Genomic DNA, 18496 nt, shown 5'->3' with positions numbered 1-18496 from the left:
TTTGTATGATTTTTGGCTAGGAAATACATACAGTCAAGTATACATCTTAGTAAAAGACTACTGCTAGTCACAAAAAACAAATATCTCAAGTCAATGATATTAATGCTTTTCAATGTATGGGAAAATTCAAGAGTCCAGGGTTATTCAAATTCTGCTGGAGATGTTTACCCAAGTATCTAAGAGGCCTGTTTGTCCAAAGCACAATGGGCCTCATTCTTTATCATCTGTGATGGATTGCAATTTAATACTTCTAGAACAGAACTTTTTCTCTGTTCACACTTGATATATGGTATGTAAGCCCATATTATTTTTCTTTTCTCAAAATGGTCTTGCATATTTTTAGTCCATTATATTTCCTTATAAATTTTACATTGATTGATCAAGTTCCAAAAAGAAATCTCTAGACTTTTGTTGGTATAGTATTGAATCTATAGATCAAATGGGGAAGAATTAACTGAAGCTTCCAGTCCATGAACTTGGTGATTTCTTCTATTTATTTCGATTTTTTAAAAATTTCTCTCAATAGTGTTTTATAAGTATCTGAATAGAAGGTTTATACATGTTTTCCTAGGTTCAGTCTCATGTATTTGTTTTTTTCTATTCCAGTGTAAATCGTTGTTGATGGTGGTATTGTTCAGTCACTAAGTCATGTCCTACTCTTTGAGACTCCATGGACTGCTGCACACTGGACTTCCCTGTCTTTCACTATCTCCCAGAGTTTGCTCAAACTCATATCCATTGACTTGGTGATGCCATCCAACCATCTCATCCTCTGTCATCCCCTTCTCCTTTTGCCCTCAATCTTTCCCAGCATCAGGTTCTTTTCCAACGAGTCAATTCTTCACATCAGGTGGCCAAAGGATTGGGGCTTCAGTCCAGCATCAATCCTTCCAATGAGTATTCGGACTGATTTCCTTTAGGATTGTCTAGCTTGATTTCCTTGCTGTTCAAGGGATTCTTGAGAGTCTTCTTCAGCACAATAGTTCAAAAGCATCAATTCTTTGGCACTCAGCCCTCTTTATGGTCCAGCTCTCATATCTGTGCATGACCTCAGGAAAGTGATATTATTTGTAAATGGTACTATTCTTTAAATTTTATGTTATATTTATTGTTGGCATATATAAGTACAATTGACTAGTATATTGACTTCATATTGAGAAACTTCATTTATTAATTTTATTTTTCTATTTGTGTAGTATTTTGGATTTTTAGCATATACCTACATCAGCAAATAAGTACAATATTATTACTTCCTTTTCATTGCTTATTTTTATTTTCTTTTAGCTGATTGGTTGTTTGATTACTTTTGCCATACATCATAGAATTCTAGTTACTGTTGAATAGAATGGATGATAGCTGGCATCCTTCTCTTGTTCCTACTTTTAGGGAATGTTTTTTGGTATTTCACCATTGAATAAGATAGTTACTATCATTTTATCAGATTAAAGAAGTTCTTTTTGGTTTTAGTTTGCTAATTTTTATAATAAATTAATTTTGAATTTGACCAAATGCTGTTTTCCATTTATTGAGATAATCATTTTCTATTTTTGTCTGATAAATATTATGAATTAAAATGATATTTAAATGTAAAATCAAACTTATATTTCTATTACAATAACCCCCAACTGTATTGCAAATAAAATGTGATACATTTTATATTTTACTAGGTTTGATATCTTATTTTCTTTAGGAGTGTTGTATTCATGCTCCTGAAAGAGAATGACATAATTTTATTGTCTTTTAATGTCATTGTTAAGCTTTGTAATCAAGGTAATGTTGTTCTAATGAAACAAGTTGGAAAGCAATTATTTTATTGAAAATAAAATTTTAAATTTATATCAGGTGGAAAAATTCCCAGAAAAAATATTCAAGTCTCCAAAACTGACATAATCACCACTGTAAGAATTGCTACCTATCCTTCAGGAAAACCACTTTTTGGACTTTGCACAAACTTAAACTTTCTCTTTACATACTCACTGAGATTCAGAAAATTATTTGTTGAAGCAACTATTAGAAATATAATCCACAACTCATATGTATGTTATATGACATTTACTGTCAGTTACCTTCTTAAAATAAGACAAAGATTTGAAGCTAATGTATATTACATATTTATGTTAGATATCAATCATCTCATGTGCAGACATGCATGTCAGTCACTTCAGTCGTATTCGACTTTCTGCAACTCTATGGACCATAACCTGACAGGCTCCTCTATTCATGGGATTCTCCAGGCAAGAATGCTTGAGTGGTTTGCCATTTTCTCCTCCAAGGGATCTTCTCAAGCCAGGGCTCAAACCCATGTCTCCTGGGTCTCCTGAATTACAGGAGTATTCTTTACCCATTGAGCCACCTGGGAAGCCCCAATCATCTCATATGCATCTCTTTTTTCTTTTGATTTGCTTCTAATATCAAAAATAGCAACTTCAGAAGATGTGTTCCTTCAACTTTCCTTGGATAAACAACGTTGCTTATGAAACAGTATGAACCTTTCTTCCATCCTAAACAAAGACTAAAATTTCAGTACTTATGCTATTTTTCTCCCTTTGGTCCCATAACTACAAAAGGCCTCTCCAATGTAAAGGAAAAATATGTCATATTATATTAATGGCTTTGTTGAATCACCATTCTCTAAAATGAGTACATTATAGAATGTACATGTGTTCCAAAACATTCCCATAGACTGCATGTTCCAGTTTCAATTCAATTATGAAGTCTCAGTGTTTTAACAAACTCAGATAAAAATTAATCAAGTGCTCCATAGCATCTGGAATTATCCATCTTATGAGAGTACTTTCTCTTCCTGGGTTTATATTTTCTCCAAGTTGTATCATGATATTTGCATCCAAATACATTTCATTTCAAATTTTTCAAAATCCTTCAAACCCACCTTAAGATTTTCTATTCTACTGAATCTTCTGAAGTTACTCTGGCCCACATTAATTTTATTATTTTCTGTCATAATATTGCACATACTTCATAACAATTAATTATTATTTATTGTTCTATTTGTGCCATATTTATTTCCCCAAGAAGACAATAAGATCCTAAAGTGCAGGGTTTACATCTTATACTAATTTTTCATACACTCCAGTTTCTCAATAGGCACTTATAGTCTCATTGTCAGGAACAGGAAGCAAGCACCTCTTCTCCTTTCTTTTTATTGCTTGTTTATTCCTACATAGTGCTGTGTCCTGCTTAGTTGCTCAGTCATCTCTATTTGCGAACCAATGGACTGCAGCCCACCAGGCTCCTCTGTTCATGGGGATTCTCCAAGCAAGAATACTGGAGAGGGTTCCTTTGCCTTCCTCCAGGGGATCTTCCCAACCTAGAAATTAAACTGGGTCTCCTGCATTGCAGGCGGATTCTTTACCAGCTGAGCCACCAGGGAATTCCTACATGGTATTTGGCTCTTATTTGTACTATTTTTTTATTTTGCATTTGCAAAATTTTGGTTTAGCTTGTCTGGAGAGCTACTAGCAGCCTTTTAAAGGGCACTGTTTCTTAATAAGCATACTTCTCACAGGACTTAGTTCTCAAAATAGCAAAACTAGAAGCTCAGTTTTACCAATAGTTCATCATGATCAAGCTCTAGGGAATTATTTGATATTTATCAAACTCATAACATTGTTTTTGACCAAGATGTCATGTAGTGAACTTAGAATGGGAGCTGCAAGATTCTCTATCTCTAGAATGCATGCGTCTATAACTAGGATATTACTTTCATATTCTCAAGGAATCTGGATAACCTAGTTTATAGGTCTGTTACTCAAATGATGTGTGTGTATCAAATCCAAATATTCTGATACTAGACCGCCTGCCCACTTCCTATAAATTCTCTAGATTAAAACACCATTTTTTGTGCAATGGTAATTTTTGTTACTAAAAATATAACTTCATTATATAATTTATTCCTACTAAAGAAAGGCTGAAGGAAGATTGACATTCTTTGCCAACCCTTGTAACATAGTGAACCGAAGTCTAATACTCAATAAAAAGATAGATTATAAGAGACCAAATTGCTGTTCGATGAGTTTTCGTCTTTTGTAAGATGAATTACATTCCTAGGTACTAACAGTACTTACAAATGAAACTATGTGTAGTGTTATAGCTAATGTTTATGAGATTTTGATGACTCATAAAATGAGAGGAGTCCAAGAGTGGAGATAATATAGTTTATTTTTTAACTGAGAAAAGTTGTTAGTGAAAATCCTTTGCCACTAAATCAGAAAAAATTTTGGGTTAAAAAAAAGTGGATAAATTACCAAAAGTATGGCTTGGGCAAATATAAAATTGGAAGCAGTCATTATTTGAAGCCTATGTTGATTCACTTAAAATAAATATTGTCATTAACTTTATACCACTTTTAGAGTAGGAGATTCAGTTTGGTTCAGTTCAGTCGCTCAGTCATGTCCGACTCTTTGCGACCCTATGAATTGCAGCACGCCAGGCCTCCCTGTCCATCACCAACTCCCGGAGTTCACTCAAACTCACGTCCATCGAGTCAGTGATGCCATCCAGCCATCTCATCCTCTGTCTTCCCCTTCTCCTCCTGCCCCCAATCCCTCCCAGAATCAGAGTCTTTTCCAATGAGTCAACTCTTCACATGAGGTGGCCAAAGTACTGGACTTTCAGCTTTAGCATCATTCCTTCCAAGAACACGCAGGACTGATCTCCTTCAGAATGGATGGGTTGGATCTCCTTGCAGTCCAAGGGACTCTCAAGAGTCTTCTCCAACACCACAGTTCAAAGGCATCAATTCTTCGGCGCTCAGCCTTCTTCACAGTCCAACTCTCACATCCACACATGACCACAGGAAAAACCATAGCCTTGACTAGACGGACCTTTGTTGGCAAAGTAATGTCTCTGCTTTTCAATATGCTATCTAGGTTGGTCATAACTTTCCTTACAAGGAGTAAGCATCTTTTAATTTCATGGCTGCAATCACCATCTGCAGTGATTTTGGAGCCCAAAAAGGTAAAGTCTGACACTGTTTCCACTGTTTCCCCATCTATTTCCCATGAAGTGATGGGACCAGCTGCCATGATCTTAGTTTTCTGAATGTTGAGATTAAAGCCAACTTTTTCACTCTCCACTTTCACTTTCATCAGGAGGCTTTTTAGTCCCTCTTCCCTTTCTGCCATAAGGGTGGTGTCATCTGCATATCTGAGGTTATTGATATTTCTCCCGTCAATCTTGATTCCAACTTGTGCTTCTTCCAGCCCAGCGTTTCTCATGATGTACTCTGCATAGAAGTTAAATAAGCAGGGTGACAATATACAGTCTTGACGTACTCCTTTTCCTATTTGGAACCAGTCTGTTGTTCCATGTCCAGTTCTAATTGTTGCTTCCTGACCTGCATATAGGTTTCTCAAGAGGCAGGTCAGGTGGTCTGGTATTCCCATCTCTTGAAGAATTTTCCTGAGTTTATTGTGATCCACACAGTCAAAGGCTTTGGCATAGTCAATAAAGCAGAAATAGATGTTTTTCTGGAACTGCCCCTGACCTCGGACGTGGGGTAGCTCCTCTTGGCCTCTGAGTAGGAGATTAGGGCAATGTGGTAGACAGAGTTACTTAGAATTCTTACTGTCTTCATCATCACCTTAAGAATTATTATCATTATTAATATAGCAAAAATAATAGCTATCATTCATTGAAGGTACACTAGTAGCCTTACTTCTTTATTTTCCAATGTCTCTATATACCTATTTCATATTAATTTTTTCAAGAATAAATGGGGTACCTTGGTGACTCAGTGGTGAAGAATCCACCTGCCAATGCAGGAGACATAGGTTTGATCCCTGGGTTGAGAAGATCCCTTGGAGGAAATGGCAACTCATTCCAGTATTCTTGCTTGGGAAATCCCAAGGACAGAGGAACCTGGAAGGCAGTCCATTGTGTTGCAAGAGTCGGACACAATTTAGTGATTAAACATGAGGTAAATATTGTCACTCCCACTTTACAAATGAGGAAATTGAACTTCAAAGAGTTTGTAACTTATCAAAATATACCTAGATAGTGAGTAGTAAAAAACAAGATTAATTTTTTTTAAATGCATGGGACTGGTATTTCCTAAGATGATGGACTAAGGAAATGAGACCAACATTCCTGAAAATTATAGTAGGAAAAATGGGTAAAATAGTTAAGAACTCTGTTGATGACATAAAGCTAACAAAATAAAAATTCCAAGGCCAAGATCTTGGTGAAGATAAACTCAAAGAAGTAAATTAGCCTGCCATTTGGAGCTGCTATTTCTAAAAAAGGATGCGAAAGCTGAGAAGGGCATCTAATAGTATCAGGGCAACAGCGTCAACAGTGTCAAAAATTGGAATCCAGGGTCTGCACTGAGTAAGGGTGGTTGTTAAACCCACCACACTTTGAGTTGGGCTCCTGAAAGGCAATTTGCTAAGTGTGACTATATGCCCAATATCTGGATTGGATATCTCTGTGAAAGAAAACCAATGATACTGGATCCCTACATGGCATTCTATTATTGGAGGATCATAGATCTTAATGCAAAATAATAAATCTTTTAGAAAATAATTTAGGAAATAATCTTCATGATTGTGAAGATAGCAACGTCTTCACACAATAAAAAGGTATTACCACAGAAACCATACTTTGTGATATTCTCATGTAATAAAACATTCTACAGCACTTTAAGTAAAAGAACTTCAGATGCATGCATCAACATAAATGATTTTCACAAATGAGAGTCACAATATATACTATACAATTTCATTTCTGTAATATTCAAACACTGTTAGATGTAGGGTGTTGAGTTATAAGTCCAGGATACTGTTCTCTGTGATGCTAGCAGTGTACTATTTCTAGTCTAGGTGGTAATTACATAGCTGTTTATCTCGCGACAATTTATTGATCTGTACATTTGTCTTCTGTGTTCTTTTCTGTATTATACATCCCCACAAAACTTCTGAAAAACTAATATATAAGCTATTAGAGAGGGAATTATTTCTGTATGAAAGCAAAATAAAGAGCCTGCCAACATGTACTGAAAAGTTACTGCAAGGGTGCTATGCAATTAGATACAAAAGATACAGAAAAGAATGCATCTGTGATCTATAGGGATTACACATGATAAGATAAATTAAATATATGTGAACCAATACCAGAATATTGTTATAATAACTACATGACTTTTTCCAAGAAAGCTGATGTGTCCAAGAGATACACATTTCAGTGCATTCTATTTTCATAGAAAGAGAATATTCATTATTTATATAGCTAAATGTGTAATCCCTTGGGATAGCAAATGGCAACCTGCTCCAGTATTCTTGCCTGGAAAATTCCATGGACATATGAGCGAGCCTGGTGGGCCATAGTCCATGGGGTTGCAAAGAGCTGGACACAACTGAACATGCATGCATAAACATGTAAAATTTTAAATACATAGCTGGTTGTCAAACTTCTACTTTCAAATCTTTATAGCCATAAATATAAATATATTTATTTGATAAATGAGATTTTGTTCATGCAATTAAGCATTTCAAATTTAGCATTAGCAAATACTTCCTAAATTCTGGGGCAAGAACTACTAAACTCATAGATATTACATATTTTATTATACTTTGCAAAATATTTTCAGCTTCCTGAAGATACTAATATTTTTACCACTTCACATGAGGTTTTTTGGGGGGAAGTGCGATCACAAATAGAATGGAATTCTCTTCTTTTATCATGTTTCTAAAATACAAATATCTTAATTGTCCTTGCGGAACTCCTCCACGTGGACCAGCAGATTTTCTCCCTTGACTGAAATTCTGATTTGCAGATTAGTAACACCATCTGGAGTTCTACCGACATATATTTCTGTGGGAAGAAAACTCCATTAAAAAAAATATTTCTATTTTATATTGTACTATAGTTGATTTACAATGTTGTGTTAGTTTCAGGTGTACAGAAAAGTGATTCAGTTATACATACACATATTTCTATTCCTTTCCCATTTAGATTATTACAGAATACAGAGTTTCCTGTGCTATATAGTAGGTCCTTTTTGGTTATCTATTTTCAGTATAGTAGAGTATATATGTCCGGAGAAGGCAATGGCAACCCATTCCAGTACTCTTGCCTAGAAAATCCCATGAATGGAGGAGTCTGGTAGGCTGCAGTCCATGGGGTCCCGAAGAGTCGGACACGACTAAGCGACTTCACTTTCACTTTTCACTTCATGCATTGGAGAAGGAAATGGCAACCCACTCCAGTGTTCTTGCCTGGAGAATCCCAGGGACGGGGGAGCCTGGTGGGCTGCCGTCTATGGGGTCGCACAGGATCGGACACGACTGAAGAGACTTAGCAACAGCAGCAGCAGAGTATATATGTCAATTCTGAAATCCCAGTTTATCCCTCCTCCCCACCTTTCCCCTTTGGTAATCATAAGTTTATTTTCTTAGTCTGTGAGTCTGTTTTGTAAATAAGTTCATTTGTATCTTTTTTTTTTTTTTTTAGATTCTCCATGTAAGCAATATCATATGATATTTGTCTTTTTCTATCTGACTTACTTCACTTAGTATAATAACTTCCAGGTCCATTCATGTTGCTGCAAATGTCATTATTTCATTCTTTTTAATGGCTGGGTATTATTTCATTGTATATATGTACATCTTCTTTACCATTCATTTGTCAGTGGACATTTAGTTGCTTCCATGTCTTGGCTATTGTAAACAGTGCTGCAATGAACAGTGTGATGCATACATCCTTTCAAACCATAGTTTTTCTCTGACTATATGCTGGATCGTATTGTGGTTCTATTTTTAGTTTTTTAAGAAAGCTTCATAATATTCTCCATAGTGGCTGTACCAATTTGCATTCCACCAACAGTACTTTCAATAACTTAGGAGTTTCCCTTTTCTCCACACACTCTCCAGCATTTATTGTTTGTTGACATTTTGATGATAGCCATTCTGACTGGTGTAAGGTGCCTCATTGTAGTTTTAATTTGCATTTCTCTAATAATTAGCTATGTTGAGCATCTTTTCACATGCCTCTTGGCTCTCTGTATGTCTTCTTTGAAGAAATGTCTATTTCAGTTCAAAAAGTCCATTAGTAATGGCACATTGTATGCAATTTATTTAATAACATCTTCACATTTATTTTCAAATGTAGAATTACTTTTTAGTGTTAATTGTATTAATAATGTTGTACATTAAACCTGCTGCTGCTGCTGTTAAGTCGCTTCAGTCATGTCTGACTCTTTGCGACCCCATAGACGGCAGCCCACCAGGCTTCCCTGTCCCTGGGATTCTCCAGGCAAGAACACTGGAGTGGGTTGCCATTTCCCTCTCCAATACATGAAAGTGAAAAGTGAGAGTGAAGTCGCTCAGTCATGTCCGACTCTTAGCGACCCCATGAACTGCAGCCTACCAGGCTCCTCCGTCCATGGGATTTTCCAGGCAAGAGTACTGGAGTGGGGTGCCGTTGCCTTCTCCGACATTAAACCTAGTACTTATTTATTTTATAACTGACAATCTTGATCTTGGATTTTTCAGCCTCCAGAAACCACAAGAAACAAATTTCTGTTATTTTTAAGTCACCCAATCCATGGTATGACTGCTTCTTTTTGCAGAAAGAAATCTGAACATCACCAATATTTGTCAATTTACACCACCAGAAGTGCTAGAACTAATAAGAGAAATATTCTAGACTTAGTAAACATCATTGCTGCACTTGCTTTCTGCTAAATCTATTTCTTTGAAAATGCTTTGTGAATTTATTGAATGTTACAAAATTTGATTATTAAATTCCCTATGTTTACATAAAAGGATATTAATATAATAACCCTATTAAGATATAACCTTATTGTATTTGAACATACAATTGGCCAGGCAAAGTCTCTAAGTGGCCAGTAAGTGCGTAGGATGGTATAGCAGGAACAGAGGTAAATGTAAAGTTTGTACACAAAGGAAGTTAGGGTTGACAATTGATGCACGTCTGCAAAATACTTTAAGATTGAGAAAAAAATGGAATGGTACAAACAATGAACAATTACGTTCACGCAAAGACCTATACATCCACATACAAATATTGAAGTATCTTTATTCATAGTAGCCAAAAACTATAAACAATTCAAATGCCCTTCAATGTATGAATGGTTAAACAAATTGCAGTGCACTCATACTGTGAAACACACACAACAATAAAGTAAGAATGAACTGTCATGTGTGGGCACGACACTTGCAATTTGGATTGATCTTAACCTAGATAGCATATTGAAAAGCAGAGACATTACTTTGCCAACAAAGGTCCGTCTAGTCAAGGCTATGGTTTTTCCCGTGGTCATGTATGAATGTGAGAGTTGGACTGTGAAGAAAGCTGAGCACCGAAGAATTGATGGTTTTGAACTGTGGTGTTGGAGAAGACTCTTGAGAGTCCCTTGGACTGCAAGGAGATCCAACCAGTCCATTCTGAAGGAGATCAGCCCTGGTATTTCTTTGGAGGGAATGATGCTAAAGCTGAAACTCCAGTACTTTGGCCACCTCATGTGAAGAGTTGACTCATTGGAAAAGACTCTGATACTGGGAGGGATTGGGGGCAGGAGGAGAAGGGGACGACAGAGGATGAGATGGCTGGATGGCATCACTGACTCGATGGACATGAGTTTGAGTGAACTTTGGGAGATGGTGATGGACAGGGAGGCCTGGCGTGCTGCAATTCATGGGGTTGCGAAGAGTCGGACATGACTGAGCGACCGAACTGTGAATTGAACTGTAAAGCAATTATGCTAAGTCAAGAGGCCAACCCCCAAAGTAGACATATTGTATGACCCCAGTTATTAATATATACCATTCTTAGACAAAATTATATAGATGGAGAACAGATTAATGTTTGTCAGGGATTACAGACTGGGAATGGGGATGCGGATGATGCCGGATGGCTGTGCATAGCATAAGGGATTTTTTGACCAAACTATTCTGCATTGTGACTTGGTTCAGTTCAGTTCAGTTCAGTCGCTCAGTTGTGTCCGACTCTTTGCGACCCCATGAATCTCAGCACGCCAGGCCTCCCTGTCCATCACTATCTCCCAGAGTTCACTCAAACTCACATCCATTGAGTCGGTGATGCCATCCAGCCATCTCATCCTCTGTCGTCCCCTTCTCCTCCTGCCCCCAAACCCTCCCAGCCCAAAAAGATAAAGTTTGACACTGTTTCCACTATTTCCCCATCTATTTCCCATGAAGTGATGGGACCAGATGCCATGATCTTCGTTTTCTGAATGTTGAGCTTTAAGCCAACTTTTTCACTCTCCTCTTTCACTCTCATCAAGAGGCTTTTTAGTTCCTCTTCACTTTCTGACGTAAGGGTGGTGTCATCTGCATATCTGAGGTTATTGATATTTCTCCTGGCCATCTTGATTCCAGCTTGTGCTTCTTCCAGTCCAGCATTTCTCATGATGTACTCTGCATGTAAGTTAAATAAGCAAGGTGACAATATACAGCCTTGACGTACTCCTTTTCCTATTTGGAACCAGTCTGTTGTTCCATGTCCAGTTCTAACTGTTGCTTCCTGACCTGCATATAGGTTTCTCAAGAGGCAGGTCAGGTGGTCTGGTACACAAATCCACATGTGAGATAAAATTACATGGAACTAAATACACACATACAAATAATTGCATGTTTTAAAAACATAAAATCTCATAAGGTTGATAGATTGTCTCACGGTCAACTTCCTGGTTATGATATTGTACTACAGCTAATCAAGATGTTACCATTTGGTGAACTGGATAAAGAATACATAGGATCTCTCTGTATTATATTTCTGGTCTTCCCAGGTGGTGCTAGTGATAAAGGATCCAACAACTGCCAGTGTAGGAGATATAAAAGATGTGGGTTCCATCCCTGGGTCAGGAAGATCCCCTGGAGAAGGGCATGGCAACGCACTCCAGTATTCTTGCCTGGAGTATCCCATGGACAAAAGAGCCTGGCAGGATACCATCCATGGGATCGCACAGAGTCAGACACGACTGAAGCAACTTAGCATGCATGTATTATATTTTACAGCTCTGTGTGAATCTATGATTATCTAATTATAAAAAATTATTTTAAGTGGTCAGAAATTTCAGAAAAAAGAATATCTCCACTTGAGAGAGTCGAGGAAGGCCTCATGAACTAGACTGTAGATCTTCATATGGTCCAGTAGCTCTATAGTTAAAAAGGTTTATCATTTTTAAAAGTTGAAATGAAAAACGAGAATAACAAACAACTTGGTAATATGTTTTGGAATGATCTCAATAGAAGTTCTTTTGTAGAATTAAAATTAAACAAGAAACCAGCCCATTCTGAATATTATTATCCCTGTTTTATAAATGAGTATATTGAAGCTTAATGTGTTTAAATAACTGGCTTATATCACACAGTGTAAAATCTGGATTACTTCTTAAAATTGATGTGTAAATAGTAACAAAGCTACACGTTCTGTATAATACAAAAAGAAAAGGTCAGTTCAACAACATTTGTTGAAAGACTTATATGCAGAGCACTTTACTAAGTACTGTGCGAAGAGAGAAAATATAGCTGAGAAATGCCTGCCTTCTTGCACAGTTAATAACTATTATTTCAGTCCTGACTTCTTAACTTTCTCCAATGAAATGGCTAAAAGAGACAAGTTCAAGAATGCTGAAAGCCTTTGTTGTGTTAGTCACTTGGTCATATCTGACTCTTTGCCACCCCATGGACTGTACTCCAGGCTCCTCTGTCCATGGGGTTCTCCAGGCAGGAATACTAGAGTGGGTTGCCGTTTCCTTCTCCAGCAGATCTTCCCAACCCAGGGATTGAACTCTGGTGTCCTGCATTGCAGGCGGTTCCTTTACCAGTTGAGCTACCAGGGAAGATCTGAAATCCTGTAAAAGTTAACTTTCAAAGAATATTGTCTTTTAAAAATATGATACTCTTTTATCTATTTCTCTGTGCACATTAAGTTTGAACTATTGCTTATATATTCACTGTGGCCAAACCTCTATTTCTAAGATCTTTTGAGAAATATTTCTCTGAGAAACATGATGCCACTGTGAAATTAGACTTCTAAAATTTCTTCTTAATTTAAATCTCTTCAAGTTTGCCAAAGAAATTCCTATCACATTATAAATTGTACTTTAATTTGGAAACTACCTCCAGAAATGTGGAAAATACTAACATGCTGTCAATTTATATGGATTAATTTTTAAACAACTTCTTAAAGATGAATTGTATTCTTTTGGTTTTACAAGACCCTGATACAGAATGCCTAACTACAGCTTTCATCATTACTTGAAAACCCTAAGAGCTTGCTTCCCTTTATTTACCTACAGCCTATGGGTGCCACCTAGAGGCCTAACTGTGAAGTATACTCAAACAAGAGGAACACAGAGAAATGGTAGGAAATGTACTTGTCTTTCTTTAAAATTCATCGTTTTCCTCAATTTTTTCAAAAAAATTCATTAAATATATGTCTACAAAATATTTAACACCGTCAATTCATGTCAGATTTCTTTTTTTTTTAATTTTATTTTATTTTTAAACTTTACATAACTGTATTAGTTTTGCCAAATATCAAAATGAATCCGCCACAGGTATACATGTGTTCCCCATCCTGAACCCTCCTCCCTCCTCCCTCCCCATTCCATCCCTCTGGGCCGTCCCAGTGCACCAGCCCCAAGCATCCAGTATCGTGCATCGAACCTGGACTGGCAACTCGTTTCATACATGATATTTTACATGTTTCAATGCCATTCTCCCAAATCTTCCTACCCTCTCCCTCTCCCACAGAGTCCATAAGACTGTTCTATACATCAGTGTCTCTTTTGCTGTCTCGTACACAGGGTTATTGTTACCATCTTTCTAAATTCCATATATATGTGTTAGTATACTGTACTGGTGTTTTTCTTTCTGGCTTACTTCACTCTGTATAATAGGCTCCAGTTTCATCCACCTCATTAGAACTGATTCAAATGTATTCTTTTTAATGGCTGAATAATACTCCATTGTGTATATGTACCACTGCTTTCTTATCCATTCATCTGCTGATGGACATCTAGGTTGCTTCCATGTCCTGGCTATTATAAACAGTGCTGCGATGAACATTGGGGTACACGTGTCTCTTTCCCTTCTGGTTTCCTCAGTGTGTATGCCCAGCAGTAGGATTGCTGGATCATAAGGCAGTTCTATTTCCAGTTTTTTAAGGAATCTCCACACTGTTCTCCATAGTGGCTGTACTAGTTTGCATTCCCACCAACAGTGTAAGAGGGTTCCCTTTTCTCCACACCCTCTCCAGCATTTATTACTTGTAGACTTTTGGATCGCAGCCATTCTGACTGGTGTGAAATGGTACCTCATAGTGGTTTTGATTTGCATTTCTCTGATAATGAGTGATGTTGAGCATCTTTTCATGTGTTGGTTAGCCATCTGTATGTCTTCTTCGGAGAAATGTCTATTTAGTTCTTTGGCCCATTTTTTGATTGGGTCATTTATTTTTCTGGAGTTGAGCTGTAGGAGTTGCTTGTATATTCTCGAGATTAGTTGCTTGTCAGTTGCTTCATTTGCGATTATCTTCTCCCATTCTGAAGGCTGTCTTTTCACCTTGCTAATAGTTTCCTTTGATGTGCAGAAGCTTTTAAGGTTAATTAGGTCCCATTTGTTTATTTTTGCTTTTATTTCCAATATTCTGGGAGGTGGGTCATAGAGGATCCTGCTGTGATGTATGTCAGAGAGTGTTTTGCCTATGTTCTCCTCTAGGAGTTTTAGAGTTTCTGGTCTTACGTTTAGATCTTTAATCCATTTTGAGTTTATTTTTGTGTATGGTGTTAGAAAGTGTTCTAGTTTCATTCTTTTACAAGTGGTTGACCAGATTTCCCAGCACCACTTGTTAAAGAGATTGTCTTTAATCCATTGTATATTCTTGCCTCCTTTGTCAAAGATAAGGTGTCCATATGTGTGTGGATTTATCTCTGGGCTTTCTATTTTGTTCCATTGATCTATATTTCTGTCTTTGTGCCAGTACCATACTGTCTTGATGACTGTGGCTTTGTAGTAGAGCCTGAAGTCAGGTAGGTTGATTCCTCCAGTTCCATTCTTCTTTCTCAAGATCGCTTTGGCTATTCGAGGTTTTTTGTATTTCCATAAAAATTGTGAAATTATTTGTTCTAGCTCTGTGAAGAATGCTGTTGGTAGCTTGATAGGGATTGCATTGAATCTATAGATTGCTTTGGGTAGTATACTCATTTTCACTATATTGATTCTTCCAATCCATGAACATGGTATATTTCTCCATCTGTTAGTGTCCTCTTTGATTTCTTTCACCAGTGTTTTATAGTTTTCTATATATAGGTCTTTAGATCCTTTAGGTAGATATATTCCTAAGTATTTTATTCTTTTTGTTGCAATGGTGAATGGAATTGTTTCCTTAATTTCTCTTTCTGTTTTCTCATTATTAGTGTATAGGAATGCAAGAGATTTCTGTGTGTTGATTTTATATCCTGCAACTTTACTATAGTCATTGATTAGTTCTAGTAATTTTCTGGTGGAGTCTTTAGGGTTTTCTATGTAGAGGATCATGTCATCTGCAAACAGTGAGAGTTTTACTTCTTCTTTTCCAATTTGGATTCCTTTTATTTCTTTTTCTGTTCTGATTGCTGTGGCCAAAACTTCCAAAACTATGTTGAATAGTAATGGTGAAAGTGGGCACCCTTGTCTTGTTCCTGACTTTAGAGGAAATGCTTTCAATTTTTCACCATTGAGGATAATGTTTGCTGTGGGTTTGTCATATATAGCTTTGATTATGTTTCATATCATATTTTAGCCAAGTGCCTAAATTGTATCAGTTCACATGCCAATATTATTTAGGTGGATTTTTTTTTTCTACTAATGTTTCTTTCAAAGTAGTTATGGTACAACACAGAACTCATACAAGTAGTTATACACAATGAGGAAAGGGTAATGCAAAGATTCAGTGAAATCTCACCATTAACATGAAACCAATCCTAACTTCATAGTGCCTACATCACTTGAATGTTGTATGTCTAACAACTCAATAGTAATTTATCAAAGCTGAAATCAGGAAGGTGGTTGATATTAGGCTTTTTCTATCAATTTTATATCCAGGCAGTGAGTAATTCAGTGTCATGCTAGATGTAGCAGGGAGGCATCTTCCAGGATAAATTCTCCATAATATCCTCCCATCTGAGCCCAGAGAAGTCTAAGAGACACATGGTGTAAGAACAGACTGGAAATGAGGGCAAGAAGGTGGAGTGGTAAAGCTGGAATCAGCAGTCATCTCAAAATAGAGGTCTGACCTTTAGCTGCATTTCTACAACTATACACACCCACACCTGGATCTTATTTCCCTTCACAGCTATGCAATGTGGAAAAACTTTAAATACAAACACACAAGCACTTGGTGATAATACCATTTCATTCAACAGTTCATACAGATTCTATTTTTATTTCCTCCCACCCAACCATACAAAAATCTTACCACATAATGTACGCTGCTTATTCTTAGGTAAATTTTCACTCTAGCCTCAGATTTGAAAGGAATTCATAGTAAATTGATGAGTAACATTTTCCCCATCTTCCCCTTCTTTGTGGATTATCATAATGTCAAGCAAAGTGATGATATTTATTTTTTTATTATGATATGTTGACATTCTCAGTAGTGCCATGTTAAATAAATACTATTTGCTTTAACTTAAAACAAATACATTACATAGAGTTTGTATAATTATTACAGGCCACAAGAAAATAGAATCTTCCCCACATTTATCTCTGTCAGTTTGCTGGAAATGCAAATAAATTATATCTTGGTTGCTCTTTATTTCCTTAACTTAGTTCTCATTCTTTCAACATCATAAAGTATTTGGTTTTTTGATGTCTCTTTACCTGACCTTTCATAATGATTATGATCATTTTCTTCATCACATTAAGAAATAACACCTAATATTTTTCTGTATGTAAAAAATGTAGGTTTTTTTTCATATTTCATTTTACTCTTTGTCCTGCACCTTGAAAGTAGAAATTTATTGAGTTGAGAAAAGCCAGTGAAATGAAGGAAGGGATCACTTCAAACAGCATACACACATGAGAGAGATTTATGTCAACAAGTCAAAATTTGATGACAGAAAACTTCCAGAAAAACAAGTGACTGCAAGTTGAGACAGAATCCATCTGGTAGAAGCAAGATGGTGTGCGGAGAAGAGCTAGGAAGGAAATAGCAGATGGTTTAGTTCGATTGGTCAGATCTAGGTGACCTGCATGATGACTTCTGCAATTCTGTATCTCTAAGAATGACCTGTACACAAAAGTGTGTTCCATTCTGCTAGGCTGTTCTCTCTTAGACACCAGTTTTGGAAGTGATCCAGTCCCGGAAAGCAGTCACTTTAGTATAAACACCAGGCTTATTGGGTTGCCCACATTCATCTCCCCAGCTCACAATTCCAGCAAGGTACCAGATATCTCTAGCATCTGGACTAACCAGAGGTCCTCCAGAGTCGCCCTAAAGGAGAAGGGAGAGATTAGTAATTAATAATGCACCTTATTACAGAAAAATGTGCTATTTTCTAATGTGAATTTAATGAAAGGGGCAGTTTAAAAAAATCTTCAGTGTACTCAAATGACAAGTGGTATCCTTTATCTATGCCAGTAATTCACATAAAAGAAGAGCTCCCCTGCCTGGAGAACTGGTTAGACTCAGGGTTCAGTACTCTGAGATGAAAGACTCCAACTCCATCTCTTGGCAGAACAGCCCCAATCTGATACATCTGACAAATAACTGCCCATACTCTATCAGTAGGACACATCTCCTAAAAGAAGGGTGAAGAGTTTAGTACTGATAAAAAGCATGGACGTCAGAGTCAGACACCTGGGTTTAAAGCTCAGTTCTGGTCCCTCCAAGCTGGCTAAGACCTTTAACTTACTTATTGCTAATGCTCCTAATAATACCTACCTGCAATAATTTTGAAGATTACCTAAGACAGTGTACATAACATGCTTAGCATAGAGCCTGGCACAAAACAGAACTTAGTGAATATGTATACATAACCACAAAGTCCAATTGTTTATGCCTTGTGAAAGCCAGTACGCTATTTCTTTTATATGGGTCATAAAAACAAGGTGCTGACTGATCTTCCCCCAAAACCCTGGGGTCTCTAGTTACTGACCACTCATTACATGTTTAACACTATATGAAGTGTTTAAATAATTAATATATTATTTCTTAATTCATGTAATTCTGGCAACAAAGCATGGAGTTAGGTTTCATTTTCTCTATTTTAGCAATGAAGAAGCTGAAACTAACAGAGTTTAGCAATTTTCCTGATATCACATGCTATTCAATATCCAGAGTGATTTCACCAAGAAGTCCATGCTTTTTTCCCTTACATACACTAATTTCTTTGCAAATTTTCTTTCATCTACATAAAAGTATTAACTAACACTAATAATAACTCAATTAGATATAATGTGTTTGTAATTTTTAAATCAATTCACCAATAAGTATATTTCCTTATACT

The 18496-nt window shown here is 36.7% G+C and overlaps 1 protein-coding gene across 1 annotated transcript in view; it reads right to left on the bottom strand.

Moving 5' to 3' along the window:
- Positions 1-16605: 16605 nt before the first annotated feature.
- Positions 16606-18496, bottom strand: part of LOC102406367 (transmembrane protease serine 11E) — a 60103-nt gene continuing 58212 nt past the window's right edge. The window contains exon 10 of the mRNA XM_006078731.4: positions 16606-17481. Within this exon, the coding sequence (XP_006078793.1) occupies positions 17320-17481 (162 nt within the window). The 3' untranslated portion in view covers positions 16606-17319. The remainder of the gene's footprint in view (positions 17482-18496) is intronic.

This window comes from Bubalus bubalis, chromosome 7 (genome assembly GCF_019923935.1).
Source record: "Bubalus bubalis isolate 160015118507 breed Murrah chromosome 7, NDDB_SH_1, whole genome shotgun sequence".
NCBI lineage: Eukaryota > Metazoa > Chordata > Mammalia > Artiodactyla > Bovidae > Bubalus > Bubalus bubalis.
The sequence above is the reverse complement of the archived record's forward strand: the minus strand, read 5'-3'. Positions and strand labels throughout refer to the sequence as shown.